Source organism: Rhinopithecus bieti, unplaced genomic scaffold (assembly GCF_001698545.2).
Source record: "Rhinopithecus bieti isolate Rb0 unplaced genomic scaffold, ASM169854v2 scaffold_2349, whole genome shotgun sequence".
Classification (NCBI taxonomy): Eukaryota; Metazoa; Chordata; class Mammalia; order Primates; family Cercopithecidae; genus Rhinopithecus; species Rhinopithecus bieti.
The window spans coordinates 2,000,774-2,018,209 of NW_016804051.1; the positions used below are offsets into that span (position 1 = coordinate 2,000,774).

General features: G+C 37.2%; 1 protein-coding gene across 4 annotated transcripts in view; it reads left to right on the top strand.

The window, feature by feature from the left end:
* Nucleotides 1-4,548: 4,548 nt before the first annotated feature.
* KCNJ16 (potassium inwardly rectifying channel subfamily J member 16) overlaps nucleotides 4,549-17,436 on the top strand; it is a 60,073-nt gene continuing 47,185 nt past the window's right edge. For 2 of the 4 annotated variants that reach the window (XM_017863775.1, XM_017863766.1), the window contains exon 1: nucleotides 4,549-4,699. Coding sequence is in view for 2 of the 4 variants with exons in the window: in XM_017863752.1 (XP_017719241.1) it covers nucleotides 6,262-6,354 (93 nt within the window). In the remaining 2 variants the exon portion in view is untranslated. Of the gene's footprint in view, nucleotides 4,700-6,170; nucleotides 6,355-7,325; nucleotides 7,381-17,436 lie in introns of those variants that run through there. The other 2 variants (XM_017863758.1, XM_017863752.1) reach the window with 2 other exon arrangements.

Consider the following 17,436-nt stretch of genomic DNA (forward strand, 5'->3'; position numbering starts at 1 on the left):
AAATTCCTTTGCTGGCTTCCTGTTCTCCTTCCTGCTAAGGTGGGATTAGTTACCAGCTGTCAAAAGAAATATCACTTTTAATTCTTATTTTAGGGGGAAGAAAAGCATTAGAAAAAGCTATCTTGGAAGGGAGTGAGGCAATAAGAATATTCATTTTTGCAATTCATTCCTGAGGTTTGAAAGAGCACAAGTTGGGAAGAAAAGGATTATGCCTTCTATGAAAAATGAAGAACTGAGGACGTGATAAAGGCAGATTAATCTCCTTTAAATATCTCCTAATAAAATAGTCAATGTGGTAATGAAACTAGTTATGAGTTTGGGGCTTGAAGTATCCAAGTAATTATCTGAAATCTCTCCTTGGAACGCAAAAGAATTATTAAGAGCAAACTAGCCTTTAAAATGAGGGCATGTTTTGAAATGAAATCAGTTACCTTCGACACAATTCCTATTCCCATGGAAAGCATTTTTTTTTTTTTCTTTTTTCGAGAAGGATAACTTTTCAATTTATAAGCACTTCTTGCAGAAGAATAGAACTTACATAATGCTTGGGGATGCCCTTCAAATGCTGGGTCACATCTGGCGGATACACGATAGTTTATAAAGCTCTCTCAAGGTATGGTTTCAAGTAATCCCCATAACATAGCGTAGATCGTATCAGTCAATGTGGCTGTGATTGGAGAGTACTAAAAAGCCAGTACACATGCTCTAAAAATCTGCTTCACTCAAAGCTCCTGCATGTTGGGAATTCCATGGTTGGAAATGCATTCCTTTGCATTCAGACAAGAGCTCCTTGACTAAGGTTAAAAAGCAAGATTCAAAATTGTAAATCTGACTGAATCTCAACTTTATCTTAAAACAGTAGAGACAATGACTGGAAATAATTTGACGAAAGAAAATTGAGACTTGTGATTGTTTTTTACTGCCCTCTTTGCACTCTTATTCATAGTATCTACAATAAACCTATATAACTTAAACATCCAGGAAAGATTTTTTTAAGGTATTTTTTCCATTTTCCCCACTCTGGGAGAGATAATGTAGCATGATTCAATGTATCAGATTATTTCAAATGATACAGCCAATTTCATCCATTTTATTTAAATAATTGTTGAAGTACAGTACATCGTCTTAGGAAAATGCTGAATGGGAATTTTCATTTCAATCTTAGGAAAATTGCTCCTTGAGGAAGAAAATTCAGGTTGGCTCTTTTCCCCCTTTTCCTTCTGCCTCTGATTCCATATGGTCTGGAGAGTTTGAAACAGTAAAACACACAGAGCTCTTCAAGTGATCGAGACACTTCAGAGGAACATTTTGAGAACTGGGATTATGAAGCAAGAGGACAACTCGGGCACAACCTAGTAAGGCTGTGGTGTCTGGGCAGCAGGAGGGTCTTGGGACTCAGGAGAGATGGACAATGGACAGTGACAGGGAAGCTCATTAAGACAGTAAACTGAAGAAAAAGGTGAAGAAACCTCTAAAAGACAAACAGGTTTATTTTCCTAATATGCTTGTTTGCTTAATTCAGAAAAGCATTCGTTGCTTAGTTTTAGTATTAGTACTGAATTCTAGCTTTCTGTTAGTCTCTTGGTTGGACTCAAAGATGAATGCGGGAGTCAAGCACGATGACGCATGCCTATAGTCCCAGCTACTCCGGAGGCTGAAGCGGGAGGATTGCCTGAGTCCAGGAGTTCAAGACTAGCCTGGACAACATAGGAAAACCTCAACTGAAAACACACAAAATTAAAATTAAAAAAAAAAAGATGAATGAGATTTCGTAATTTCCTACCCATTAATATTTAGAATTTAGTAAAGGAAATAAGACGGGCAACTAAAAGCTAAAATATATAGAATAGAAAACATAGTGCCTTTAAAGAGAATTATTCTTATTATTATTTTTTGAAATTATTCTAATTGATATTTATAGTAGGCGAGATGGAAAGAAGTTATTAAAAGTAATATTGAAGGAAAGAATAGGATTTTAAGCCCATAACGAAAGATGCAGTTGACTTGGACTTAACCGGTTGAGCAGGAAATCAATTATATCAGAAAAAGGAACCTTCCTTTGGAATGAGTGGATTTTTATGCTAGCAGGATTTTTTTCTTTTTTCTTTTTTCTGTAAAGGGGCCAGACATAAAATATTTTAGGCTTTAAGGACCACAGTCTCTGTTGAGATCTTGAAGGTCACTGAATTCTGTTGTGTAATATGAAGCCTTCATTGACAGTAAGTAAAAAAAAAAAAAAAAAATGGATAGGCCTATGTACCAATAAACATGATTTATAGACACAGAAATGTGAATTTCATATCATTTTCATGTCACAAATATCATTCTTCTTTTAATTTTCCCCCCACTATTTATAATTGTGAAAACCATTCTTACCTTGGAGTCCTTACAAAAACTGGAAGCAAGCCACAGTCTTCCAATGCCGGAGCTAGAGTGTTCTCTCTAATAAGTAACCCCTTTGCACAATTAACTTCCTCTTAGGCCAATACTGAAATCTCAGAACAGCAATATATTACAGATTATTGAAAAAGACATTTATTACTTAGACTTCTACATTCAAGTAACAAATTCTTGTAATTTGACAAATCTTGAACATGCAACTTCACTTTACCTCAGTTTCTCTTTCTGTTTGGGGGAGGATTAAAGTTCACAAAAGCTGAACTTCAATGAAGTTAATTTTCAGTTAAGGTAGACTGAGGAGGCATAGACATATAACAGAAAAGCCAATCCACACATCATTTTTATTTATCTGGCTTTAGAACGTGTTTTTCTACTTACATGTGAGTATGGGCGTGTCTGATAGTCTGGGAATTTACTTCAAACAAAGGAATGAAGCCACGCAATGACGATCTGACTCAGTTGGAGTTGGGAATCCATCCAGTTTCCCCATCTTGCCTCCTGTCTTGCTCTTCTCCATGGTCTGTTTTTACGCTGCGTTTAGATGCCTCATCTTCTCAGATCAATCCAAACGCTCACCCACACAAAATCACCTTTCCTGAAATTGTCTTTGCAGAGCAGAGGGAGTCGTGTCAATGTCTGTGGTTTCTTAAAAAAGTCTTTTGGGATAGAACTCTAACAAAGTGTGCTGTGCTTTCAAACAAGGCAGTAATCGAGCAGTGTTAAGTGATAATATTGAATAACAACATCATGGATACACCACAGTGAGAGTTGCTGCAATTGTCATGGAAATGTAGGCATTTGTTTAGTCTTCAATTTTTTTTTTTTTTTTTTTAACAGAAAAGGCAACCTCTGTATTCAATGCTTACCTGACATTTATTGATGAATGAAAAGATAGGTCCCTTGGGGTGTTCAAACTCTTCTGCAAATATTGTGTAACAAGTTGCAAAACAGGTCTTCCTATCAGAATGTGAATACTTTAGTGACAGCTAAGAGTTTGGAACATGAATTATCTATCTGTGATAGGTGTTGTCGTTGTTGCTATTATCATCCCCATTTGACAGATGAGAAAATGGAGTAGCAGAAAGGTTAAGCAGTTTCTCAGTGTCACACAGCTAGTAAGCAGTGGTGCCAACATAGAAGTCCACTTCCTCAAGTGTTTATGCTTTTAAAAATGGAAACAAAACTCGAACAGCCCTCAAACAGCAAGAACCTAGAAAAGTCCTCTTAAATTTGCAGTTAACCAAGCCTGACATGGTTCCCTAGATCCCCGGGCTGCCACTGCTCTGTGGAGTAAGGGAAAAACTAATTCCTTGTTAGCACAACTATTGAGCATTCCTGGACACAACTTCCCCAGGTTCTGAAGAGCTTTGGGTTGTTATTTCTTTAGTTCCCTGTGGCTGCTTTTCACATTTTCTGGCTCTTTCTCTTGATTGTAGCATTATAAACCTACCTCTTCCTTGATCACTCACTTTTCTACCTCCTGGAGAGCACTGACCACATGACCACCTCACCATTTTATTTAACCCATTAGGACTTACTGCCAGGCAAAACCTATACCACAGCGTGCATTACATTCACCATCTCAGTCTCTGATTCCTGGCATTGAGGAAAGGCAGACTTTCCAACCCCAATTTCTGCCATCCATGTTGATTAGTCAGAGGGCTAATCAGCTGTGAACTTCAGTTCTTTGGAACTGTGCAGCACAGGCTAAATAACCATTAAAGGTTTGGTAAATAAAAGAATGAATGGATGCTTAACTACCTGTCATTATTCTGTCTCACTTTTCATCAGCATGCAATCCCAATCCTCAGCTGCTAAGATGTAGACAAACAGTTCTGATGAAAGGATTTATTTGTACTGTTCCAACAGAGTCTGAAAACTAGCATGGGCATTTCCATAGGTCATCTCTCAACAATCCTGTTTGTAAATATCTGAGTCACTTACTGGCATTGTTGAGCATATTTCTGGCCCAGCAAATCTTCTTTTGTATCCCTGATCAAGTAAAAACTTGGTCAGGATATACTTGGGTGACCTTCACACTGTACCTCCTCCAGCGGTACAGAGGTGGTGAGGTAATCGCTGCCACAGCTGACTGGCTATGGCTTGCTTGATAAGATGCCAGGGGCTACCTATGTAGATCCCAGGGAGGAACTGTAGGAACAAACCAGTGTCAATGGTTAACCCAGGTTCTTGGTGTCTGGAGCTTTTCTTTCCTTTGTTATTAACTAAAGAGCATTCTTACCATTGCCCAGCTGAGAGCACCTAGCTCATAGATTCTCTGTGGGAACAGTGAATAAAGGTAAGTGCTATTATTGCTATGGATACAGCGTCATTCAGTCTATGTTTTGCTCTTGCTGGCATCTGTGTTTGGAGAGCAGCAACGCTCTGTTTCCAGCAAATGTAAATATTAGTGATCAATTAAATGCAATGAAGATAATTTAATTTTTTATCCAAGTGCTTTAAGTAGGAATCGAACAGTGTGTCCTTAAATTATTTTGAAGCTTTGGTCAAAGTAGTCTCACATTGGTGTTTACGGAGTCTGTTAAACAGCCCTTGCCTGCTATTTGTAAATGTCTAAAAGTGGCTTTATTATATTCATACCATATGGAGTATTCTGTAATGTCCTTCAGAACCAGATTATTGCATCTTTATGCACTTATGAACATAAACTGCAAATATTGAAAAATATGTATTTTATGCCCCTCCCTTAAAACGCTCAGAGAAAATATACATTGACTTGTTTTAGAGTTGTGTATAATCATTGAAAGGAAATAAAAGATCAATTTTTTCTGGATTTATTTTAACATAAATTGAAAGTGAAGAATTTTCTCCTTTTGTTTTCACCTTAATCCCTCTAAAGCTTTTTTTCCTCTTATCAATTAAAATCTTAAAATTGTATTTTGAGTATTTATTCAGAAAAGTGTGAGCTTGTAAAACTTTGCTCTCTGGATTCTCTAACATATATAATTGAACAGTTTCCCTTGTTGGTATATTTAGGTAGTAAATAGTAACTTTTCTATAAGCCAGATGAATTGTGATCATGCGTATTATATGGACTGAAAGATCTTTAGAAAAAAGAGTCCTGGAGTATTTCTGNCAATTTTTTCTGGATTTATTTTAACATAAATTGAAAGTGAAGAATTTTCTCCTTTTGTTTTCACCTTAATCCCTCTAAAGCTTTTTTTCCTCTTATCAATTAAAATCTTAAAATTGTATTTTGAGTATTTATTCAGAAAAGTGTGAGCTTGTAAAACTTTGCTCTCTGGATTCTCTAACATATATAATTGAACAGTTTCCCTTGTTGGTATATTTAGGTAGTAAATAGTAACTTTTCTATAAGCCAGATGAATTGTGATCATGCGTATTATATGGACTGAAAGATCTTTAGAAAAAAGAGTCCTGGAGTATTTCTGCTAAATATTACTCCTATGGCTAGTGAGAGCCAGATTCTTAAGAATAAAAAAAAATACATGAATGCACCTTTGTTACTTTAGTATGGGCAATGTAGACCAGCCACTCGTTATGTCAGATTTTAACCAATAAAGGAACATGAAGTACTCAAACCACAGCTGTTTTGCAGAATACATTCAAGGAATTCCTGAAATTCAGCCAAAAAGAATTTAAAAGTGAACGAGGTCCAGAGTTCAATTCAAGTCAAAAGCGAGAGAGAAAGAGAGAGAGAGAGAGAGCGCGCGAGCGCTTGAGTAACTAAGAGATGTAATCCTGCTTAAGTTTATTTTTAGAACATGATAATTGTGATAAATCTAAGATTATTAGTCTCATACACAACAAGACCCTGATAACGTTTGAAACTGGAAGAAAAGACTGCATTGGAAGGGGAATTCAATATTCGATTTTGATATGTTTTTCTCAACAAGAATTTCAACTTGGGAGAGAACAAGAGTCTTCGAGGATATTGAAAAATACATGTTTCTTCTATTATATAGCTTAGTGGTGAGTACAAGTTAAGACTTGGATATAAATTAATTGAAAATTAGAAATGAAAAAAATGTATAATTTGAGGCAAAATATGTAAAGGACATTGAAAGTCAATATTTGGCACCAAAACAATCCAGGTATTCTCTTTGTTAAATTAGTAAAACCCACCACTTGTCCTTGTACAAGAATTTGAGTTCCAGCAGAAGAAGATCATTGGGAGCCATTTTCAAAGCTACCTCCCACCATTTTCCATTTATAAATGGAACTGTCAAAGAAGTCTTCAGTAAGGGGGTGATATTTAGCCAAAGACCTGGAGGTGGCAAGGAAGTGAGCCATGTAGAATCCCTGGAGAAGAGCAGTTCAGGCAGATGGAACAGCCCTAAAGCTGAGGTGTGCCTGGCAAGTTAACAAAATAGCAGAGGCCATTGTGGCTGGAGCAAAATTGCAGGAGTGAGAGTAGCAAGGAATCCGTGAGGTCATTTAGATGTGCCATAATTTTTACCAAGACAGATACGATTCTGCAAGCTACAAGTGTCAGGGAAGGTTTTGGAGGTTAGAAAAGACCATGGGAAGTGTAGATTTAGACAGGTGGAGAGACAGTTAGGAGTATTGTGGATGACAGGCTGATGATAGAAGTGAACAAAATATAGATGTGAGAATGAACACAATTAGCATAAGCATGAGAGCAAATGAAGACAAGCTCCTCCAGCGTACCCAATGGAGTAAAGAGAAAGGTTTCTGAACATCAAGGCTGTGCTGAGGCTAAGAACATGCTCACCAACATGAAACTTGTAAGGGAAACACAAATCTCAACACAGAAGCCAGGCCCTCTGTAGCTCAAACCGGATGTTGTCAAGAGACAGGCAACTAAGAAATCTAAGTAAAAGTAGATTTCATGGACAGTAAACAGAATTAAAAGTCTTTCTCCAAATGCCTCTTTCCTTATTAGGTGTATTTTGTTTTGTTTTGTTTTCCTTGAATTTTAGTGAGTCCATCCATCAGCTTTGGCATCGTCAAATGGTCCCTTTGCTGGAAACCACGGTAATAAGGACTCATCTTCTGAGATGTCTATGGGAAGTGAAAGTAAACTCAAATAGCTGATTCTTGGTTAAATTTTTTAGGCCCAAAGGGCCCAGCTTCAGAAAAACAAAATGATGGTTTATCTGAAATGCATTACATGAGGTACTCTGAAATGCACTGCATGAAGAATGCTTTCCTGTACAAAGATAGTTATATTTTGCTTTCTTAGCTGGTTAGCCTCTGCAGACCAGGAGGATAATTCTTTTCATCGTCATGCTTTAGGCCCTATGGACTCTAGGCTTTGCAGTTCTTTCACTCTGTTAAACACAAGGGGTGGATGACTTTATTTTTTGTATAGCTGCTTTTAAATGAAAAAGATAGGATCAGATTTTTTCCCTCACCTTGCTCCAGTAAGTTCTACTCTGAAATCAAGGATTTGGATGCAAAACATAACATTCTAATAGAGGCTTCTCACTATTAAATGCAACTTTTACCAACTACCATGGCTCCGCATTCTCCCCCTCCTAAAACTAGATCTGAAACTGCTGACAGGTGTATAAGAAAATTTTAAAAAGTCAATCATCCGGGGAAGAAACAGTCCCAAATTAGATCTATCCAACAACTCTGCATAAACAAGGTGATTTTTACCTTATCATGTTCCGGAAAGATCACCTCCATTCCTAATTTTATTTTCCTTATACAAAAATAGCTTTAAAGACTCCAAATGGTTACATGGCTTCATATTGTATTTTATAAGATTTGTTCTCCTTTTAAGTGAGAAACAAATATTCAGTTATTTTTTTTTTTTTTAAAGAAAATGTGTGTTCTAGCAAACATGACCAAAAACACTTCTTATTTTGGTAAATTTTAATTTTTTATTATATTCCATTTTAAATCAGAGCCATGTTCTCATGCAATCAATAAACATTTATTAAGTGCCACTGTACTGGACAGTCTGGGGACAAAGATAACAAAGACCTGGTCCCTGCCCCAGCCTGGCAGAAAAGGCATGTCTGTAAATAATTAAGAGCCATGCAATGGTCCAGCACCATCATAACCTAAAGTACAATTAGCACACCAACCGACTGAACTTTTTTCCAGGAAGGCAAGAGGGTGATAGCCAGGTTTGAGGCAGGTTAATATTGTCCTGGGTGTGCTTGTGGAATTAAGAACTTTTAGACACTGAGATACTATTTTCACTATGAACTCTATTACAAGATTTTCCACTGTCAGAAACTCACTCTGACAGTTCTCTTAAAATGGTCTTTTTCTTCTTCTAATGTTTGGTTATTAGTCAGGGATCTCTAGAGAAACAGAAGAAACAGGATACAGGAGAGCGAGAGGGAGAAAAACACAGAGAGATCTTAAGGAATTGGCTAAAGCAATTATGATGGCTGGGAAGTATGAAATCTGTAGGGCGGGCTGGTAGAAATTCCAGTATGAGTTGACATTGCAGTACTGAGTTCAAATCTGCAGAGTATGCCAGAATAGGAAACTTGGACGGAATTGGTATGTTACACTTTTGAAGCAGAACTCCTTTCCCAGGAAACCTTGGTTTTTGCTCTTAAGGGTTGCAACCGATTAGATAACACCCATCTACGTGATGGAGGATAATAATCTGCTTTTCTGAAAGTCTACAGATGAGAAATGTTCCTCACATCTAATATGTATCTTCCTAGCAATATCCAGACGGATGTTTGATCAAACAACTGGGTACCATAGCCTAGCTAAGTTGACACATAAAATTAAACATCACGATAACAGAATCCAACTTCATCCTGATTGTCTTTTGCCATCCAGTTATTAGACATTATATGTTTCAAGCTTCCATTTCTGTAAAAGAAATTAAGAATCATACTTTAGTAATCATATAATATTAAATTTCATAAAATGGAGTTGCCTAAAAATACCATCATTTGCATATAGAAGCATCCATTAATTTAGTACAGCATTTTTGTTTTATTATTTATTTATATATTTTTTAGATGGAGTCTTACTCTATTGCCCAGGCTAGAGTGCAGTGGCATGATCTCGGCTCACTGCAACCTCCGTCTCCCAGGTTCAAGCAATTCTTTTGCCTCAGCTTCCTAGGTAGCTGGGATTACAGGCACCCACCACCATGCCCGGCTAATTTTTGTATTTTTAGTAGAAATGCGATTTCACCATGTTGGCCAGGCTGGTCTTAAACTCCTAGCCTCAAGTAACCCACCCACTTCGGCTTCCCAAAGAGCTGGGATTACAGGTGTGAGCTACCACATCTGGCAATACAGTATTTTTAATGCTATGGCTTTTTTGTAATACAACTTGGTTAAAGAGAAAATGATTTTTTAAATTGAGGTAAAGAGTAAGTTATTTTTGAGACACTGTGACATTGCTTCCTCTTCCATTAAAATCACTATCCATATCATATAGTTTGGCTGTTATATAATTTCCTCCATGTTTCCATGTAGTTCATATGTCTGAGTCCTGCCTCTGAATAACTAGGTTTACAGTAGTAGCAACATACCAAGATCTCTGAGAAACCATGAGAATAACATCGTATACCTTTTAGAAGCATTAATTTCACTCAATAATTTGGATGGGGAGTAAAAGAACTAAGTAATTTTACTGATAAACACTTTAAAAATTATTTTCATAATGTAGGTATGGTTATACATCCAACAATAAATATATATTTATATTTAAGACTAAAATAAAAAATATCATAAGACTGTGGAATATTTTGAGCTCAGGCACAGTCATTTGTCTTATATCCTCAAATACCCCCAGATTTGCGGTAGTAATAGGGGTAATGTACTCATTTCTCTTCTGCTTTGAAAGGTTTATTTTTTCTAATGGAAAATTTTGAGAAGTCCTATTAAAGGATGAATTTTGTGAGGGAAAATTCCTGGGTTTGGTTACTACTTGATTAGTTAGTTGGCTCTGCCCCAGAAAAATATCTACTCACCCACAAACTTGGCCAGTCTTTTCACAACTATGCGTTCTCCTCATCTCATGTGAGGCTGAGCCGAACAATGGGTAATTCAGGACATTCTGTCTCTACTTTGGGAAAATAATCTAAAGTACGCTCGCAAAACAAGGTACCTGGCCTAATGGCTGGACCACAAAATTGTTCGCTAGATCTCTGATTCAAGGTTTTCCTATACTGAAGACAGCACATGGGGTCTGCTAAACTAGGACTTAATAGCTCTCACCAGTAGGCAAGCGCAAGACACACTTAGCCATATCTGATGAATGAATTCGGTTCTTAGCTGACCTGTTAGTGTTCTTGCCATCTGTTATTGAGTTCTATTTATTTATTTTATTGAGAAAGCAAAATCCTTCCCAGACTTGCAACCAAAATTTGGGAAAGTGCCAGAGTATTAAAGATGATGAATTATGCACCAGGACTGTCATATCAAGAACCCTCTTTATTTTTCAACTTGCCCTTCCATTTGGATCAGAATTGAGCGAATTTGTGGGTGGTTCAACCTCACGCCCAAGGAGTATGTGGTGTGGCTAATGTGAACAAATTATCTAAGACTTATGATTTACACACATTGAAATTTAGGCTTTATGGGAATAGGAGGTGGTTTCATTTCCTCATGACTAAAATTTTATTTAACTGTATTAGATAACAATATTGAGCTGAAGATAAGATTAGGCCATTTGCACTTGGAGGTTAAAAGCTAAAGAAACATTCACAGAGAAAAAACTAAACAAAGCAAATCACAGACCCAAGCAAAACCAAACAGAAGCAACATGCACTTTCCACACACAGGAATCAAGTACAATAGAAATCAGGACAATGTTTTTATGCAATTATATTGCTGTAGGCAGAATACTGTTTGTGTGTTTCTGCACTATTGAGTTAGCTCATCCCTGTTTTTGCTGTTGTAAGCAGTGGGTACTGTTTCTCGAGTTGTGTATGGAATTTAGTTGTGCTCTGTTGGGGCAGCTTGTGCATCAGAAACACAGGGGTACAGAGTTAGCAGAGTTAACAGGTGAGAAGGAGAAGTCCAAAATTGTGTCCTCAAGACGTTAGTTGTTCAGAGTCACTATGCTCTGTATGTGTGTGTGTGTGTTTCTGTAAAATAAGTGTCTGTATTAATTATTCACAAAGTAATACCATGATAATTGCTATACCATTAATACAATATTGTGGACCTGGTTATTTTAGACATCAAAATAGTAGCATTCAGTGACCATGCTGCCACTCAGTAAACAGAAGGTTGCTGTCTTTTACACTTTGGCTTCATGAATTGAGCAAATGTTCTTTCCTTTCTTCTAGGTAGAGGTGGAGTATGACTTGTTCTATTGGCCACTAGGCATGTAAAGATTAGTCCATCAGCTCCATGACATTGGGAAAATCAAAGCCTAGCAAAGGAGGACACTGACAGAAAAAATAACTGTGCCTGGGAAATCAAGGGAAGTTTTATTGTGGAAGTAATACAGTACTTAGGTTTTAGCTAGAAGGAAGAAAAGTTGTCTGCCTAATTATAAAGAGCCTAACAGACTTGGGGAAATGTGAGAAGTTCAGTGTTCAGAGTGTAGGGTTTTTGGTGTGAAGATAAAAGCAGAGTGGCAGGGGGCGAAATGGAATACAAAAGTGAGTATGACCTAGAGAGTGACTTAGATGGGAGAATGTTTTTAGTGTCCATTTCTAGGCCCCCAAATCACTTAAAACTATAGTTCTAATACTGAACTCTTTCCCAGTTACCTGGGACTGATTCTAGAGAGGAGAATTTAATTGAACATGTGGAGAGCACAGAAGAGATAAAAGAAGCTAATTAGTGTTTTCCTACTTATCAAAGACCCTTGGTTCAGAGGTAAGGTGAGTATTTCCAAGAAATGGAACTACAACTAACACCAAAAACATGGTAATTGCTTGTCAAGGCTCTCCCCTCTTTTGAAGTTGCCCATTCCCTGTGCTTTATACTTTGGTATTAACTTGCTGCCACTGTCTTTATGGAGTCGGTGGCCAGAACATCTTTTCACGCCTGGATGGAGTGCCTAAGATGGTAGTAGAAATTCACCTACAAAGACTCGGTTCTTCTATATACTGGGGGATAAGTAAGATAGACTAAAAGAGGCATTTGTGGATCAGTAGAAAGAACACTGGGCCCAAAGTCAGGAGTTGCTGTCTTCCTATTATTATACATTTATTATTATCTGAAAGTAAGTAATTCTCCGTCACCAGTTTCTTCATCTATAAAATAAAGATATTTCCCTCATTCATTTATACATTCCCTCAACAAACAGTTAATAAGTTTGAACAGTCAAGGTTTGATTACAGAAGCAGAACTGCTTGGAGAATATGTATATCTATTATTGAGATGGAATCTTGCCTTATTGTCCAGGCTAGGGTGCAGTGGCATCATCTCAGCTCACTGCAACCTCCACCTCCCAGGTTCAAGCAATTCTCTTGCCTCAGCTTCTCGAGTAGCTGGGATTATATATATTATATATATTAAATATGTAAAGAGACATATATTATAACTGAAGGGAATGGAATTCTGAGACATGTAGTCTCAGTTAGTTAAATTGGTACAATCCAAATATACCACCTCTGACATGTCCATTCAGAATATGAAACAAGTGATAGAGACATAGTCCCTGCCATCAAAGAGTACACTAAGTGGTAGGAGAGAGTCGTAATCCACCTGATGCGTGTTGTGATAGAATGGCTTGCTTCTTTAACACACATAAAATGAGATTAATACACACAAACGAGTTTTGGAAGCGTTAAACTTTTAATAATTTTTCAGAGTCTCGTGCCGACTATCTGATGTTTGATTACCTCTCTTTTTAAAAGCAAAACACAAAGGAATCCATTCATGGTAGACATTTTAATAAGTTTGGATTCTATAAGATTCCCTGGTCTTTGCTTCATTTTCTTTGGTAGAGCGGTGGTGCTGAATGGATAGCAACCAGGTCCCCTACACTAAAGCCAATCCTTTTGCTCATGGAATTATGCTGATTTTGCTAATCCACCAACCACTTTCCACAGGTGTTTGCCCTGCTTTCATGTAGCTTATCTCTCCTTTAAGCTGAGGAGAATGACAGAGATACATTAAGAAACACTAGTAAAATTCCTTGATCACTAATAATAATAATAAAATTTAAAGATAGGAAATAGACCCTCAGATGTTTATACCAAACCTATATTGTGAAAACTACTTGCTTATTGGCACCATCGTCTATAAATTTTTGTTCTATGTCTTTCTTAGATTGTGTTTGGCCAACGCTTTCATCATAATCTTCTGCCTCAGTTTATCTTCCTTCAAGGCTACTTAGTTGAGTAGATTTTGTGTATTTCAAAGACTCCATGTTTTCTCTGTATCATGTCATATGTGTAGTGTCAATGACAGGTGACATCATCATCTTGCTAAAGGGTTTATTTCCACATCTCAAATGTTCTGTCATCAAAGTCATAAAAAGAAAGTATTTCTGAATCTTTCGTGGACCATATGCAACTACAGGGAGACACTTACACAATGCTCGCCTGCCAATAACAAAGGAACGTGTCATTTTACAGCAGACATGACATTTTCCATTTATTTTTTAATTTCACAACACAGGGTTCTAAACATGTGCCATGCACCGTTCTAAATGCTTTAAAAATATTGATTGAGTCTTCATAACAGGCTTTATTTTTACGATAAAGAAACAGAAGCACCGAGAGGTCATGATGTTCTGAAGTCACACAGTCAGTAAACGACATAGCTAGATTTGAACTAGGTAGTCATTGTAGTAAAGGCATGGACTTTTAACCAGTAGTGTATGTCCTCTAAAGAACCTCAATTCCTGAACAATGAGAACACATGGACACAGGGTGGGGAACATCACACTGCGGGGTCTGCCAGGGGGTAGGGTGAGCGGGGAGCGATAGCATTAGGAGATATACCTAATGTAAATGACAAGTTAACGGGTGCAGCACACCAACATGGCACATGTATACATATGTAACAAACTTGCACGTTGTGCACATGTACCCAAGAACTTAAAGTAAAATAATAATTTTTAAAAACTGCACCTACATCCCTTAAACGTATGCAAATAAAAAAGCAATGGTATGAGAAAAAAAAAAAGGAACCTCAATTCCCCATAAATTCATATCTGTGTTATCATTGGGGATGCTAAGTTATATTAACACATTCTTTGGATTACATACCCACTAGTCAAGACACCTTTGTACATAACTCCAAGTTAAATTCTGAGAAATGCTCAGGCATTGAAATAATAAAGGCAAATGAAACCCTACCACCTCGATTCTGCTCTATGCCTCTGATGATTGATTTTATTGAAGTATTCCATTTCACACATCAACCACTAACTTCTTCTTTCTCTATCAAAGCATGTCAGGAATAAAAAAAGCAAACCACAGAGAAGATCTTCACTTTATTCAATGGGTAGCACACTAGATGTTCCAGCATAAGAATTTGTTATTTCCATCAAAATCAATAAACACAAACAGAACTTTACCAACAGAAATACCAAATCTAAGGAAAGTGATGTTTTAGTGATGGGGAAAAAGGCAACCATTCTTTATGGTCCTCATGACAGATGGAAGTTCGTTGCCTTTTATACCAAATATTGAACTGTGACACCATTTATTTGATGGGGAAAATGTCAATAAAATTAGAGCCCAATAGGCCTTGACAGGTTTCTTTAGTTTAAAAAGTCTTTACTTAATTAATTCAAAATAATATAAATATTATACAAATATTGATTTGTTAGAAATATTGCTCTTGATATGGAAATACTTGAGAATTTTTGTGAGAAAGTAGAAGCAATCTTAATTTTTATTTTTTCTTATAATTAGTTAATGAAGAGTAACAATGGTCTGAAATCATCCACTAAAACATTTTGCTTGCCATTTATTGCATAGTAAATTCTGTATTCCATTGGTTCAGAACACATATTACTAATGAAGTCAAATGCATATTTTCAGAAAATGTATCAAACAAAAGCCAGAGGTGAGCCCAAGAAAATTGTATTTTTAAAGGTAAAATATTTTCAGTGTTCTGTGAATAAAAGAAAACTGCACTGCTTAAGACAAAAAGCTGTTAAGATTGTTTACTGATCAAGAAATTATTTTATAAAAAAGGCTATTTATTCATCATTTTTTTTCAACATCCATGAAAGAATGCCTCTTGAAGAAATAGGATGTTTACTATTTAAGTTGGGAAAAAATTTGGTAGTTTTCCTATCCTAGAAACGATTAGTGCATTCACGTTGAGGATGACTGGGCTTCTGAAGGGCCTTATAAACCTCGTTTTAGTGTTTGGCATTTCCTTTTACGTAACTGCAGCTTTTAAACTAAAGATCAGATCATACACTGGCATCTTTTTGTTATTGTTTTGTGCACTCTTGGTACAATTTCTGATTTGATTCCTGATGAAAATAACAAACAATATTTGTGGTAGCACTTCGGAACTCAAACAAGCCTTTTACATCAATTGTCACATTTTGTTATTTATTTATTTATTTATTTATTTGTTTGTTTGTTTATTTTGAGACAGAGTCTTACTCTGTCATCCAGGCTGGAGTGCAATGGCGCAGTCTTGGCTCACCACAACCTCTGCCTCCTGGGTTCAAGCGATTCTCCTGTCTCAGCCTCCTGAGTAGCTGGGATTACAGCCACCCGCCACCACACCTTGCTAATTTTTTTTTTTTTTTTGTATTTTAGTAGAGACAGGGTTTTTCCATGTTGGTCAGGCTGATCTCGAACTCCCAACCTCAGGTGATCCACCTGCCTCAGCCTCCCAAAATGCTGGGATTACAGACATTATCTTTAAAACAACTCTGTGAGAGTAGTGAGAGAAAGTAGTAGTAGAATTCTTATTATGGCAATAGGAATACTAAAACTCAGGTAAATTAAGCGTTATGTTAGTATATGACAGATAGGGAAACTCACATTCCAGGGTTTCAATTCCAGCATCTGTTTTTCTTTCATTTACTATCCAACCACTACAGAGTCCTCTTTCCTCTTTTATTTCTGTCATAGAAAAATCTTAAGGAGGCCAGGCACGGTAGCTCACACCTAAAATCCCAGCACTTTGGGAGGCCAAGGTCGGGGGATCATTTGAGGTCAAGAGTTTGAGATCAGCCTGGCCAACATGGTGAAACCCTGTCTGTACTAAAAATACAAAAATAAAATTAGCCGGATGTGGTGGCAGGCGCTTGTAATCCCAGCTACTCGGGAGGCTGAGACAGAAGAATCGCTTGAACCTGGGAGGCAGAGGTTGTGGTGAGCCGAGACTGTGCCACTGCACTCCAGCCTGGATGACAGAGTGAGACTCTGTCTCAAAATAAACAAACAAATAAATAAATAACAAAATGTGACAATTGATGTAAAAAGCTTGTTTAAGTTCCAAAGTGCTACCACAAATGTTATTTGTTATTTTCATGAGGAATCAAATCAGAAAAGTACCAACAATGAACAAAAGAAGAATAACGAAAATATGACAATGTATGATCTGATCTTTAGTGTAACAGCTGGGATTATGTAAAAGGAAATGTCAAACACTAAAACAGGTGAATCGCTTGAACCCTGGAGGCGGAGGTTGCAATGAAGCTGAGATCACGCCACGCCACTGCACTCCAGCCTAGGCGATAGAGCAAGACTCTGTCTCAAAAAAAATAAATAAATAAATAAAAAGAAAGAAAAAAATGAAAGAAAAAGAAAAAATTTGAAAACCAGTGGTCTAGGCCAAGGCACCTTACCACTACAAAACTTCTATTTTCTTTTCAAGTTGGATCAATGATAGCTGTGATAAAGAGCTCTTCGGGCATCGGTTTCCAACCCTTTTGGAACCAGGGACTGGTTTTGTAGAAGACAATTTTTTCATGGTTGGAGGAGAGAGGGGGGATGAAACTGTTCCATCTCAGATCATCAGGCATTAGTTAGATTCTCGTAAGGAGCGCACAACCTAGATCCCTCGGATGTGCAGTTCACAATAGGGTTCGTGCTTCTATGAGAATCTAACGCTGCTGCTGATATGACAGGAGGAGGAGCTCAGGCGGTAATGCTCGCTTGCCAGCTGTGCTGTTCACCTCCTGCTGTGCGACCCGGTCCCTAACAGGCCATGGACT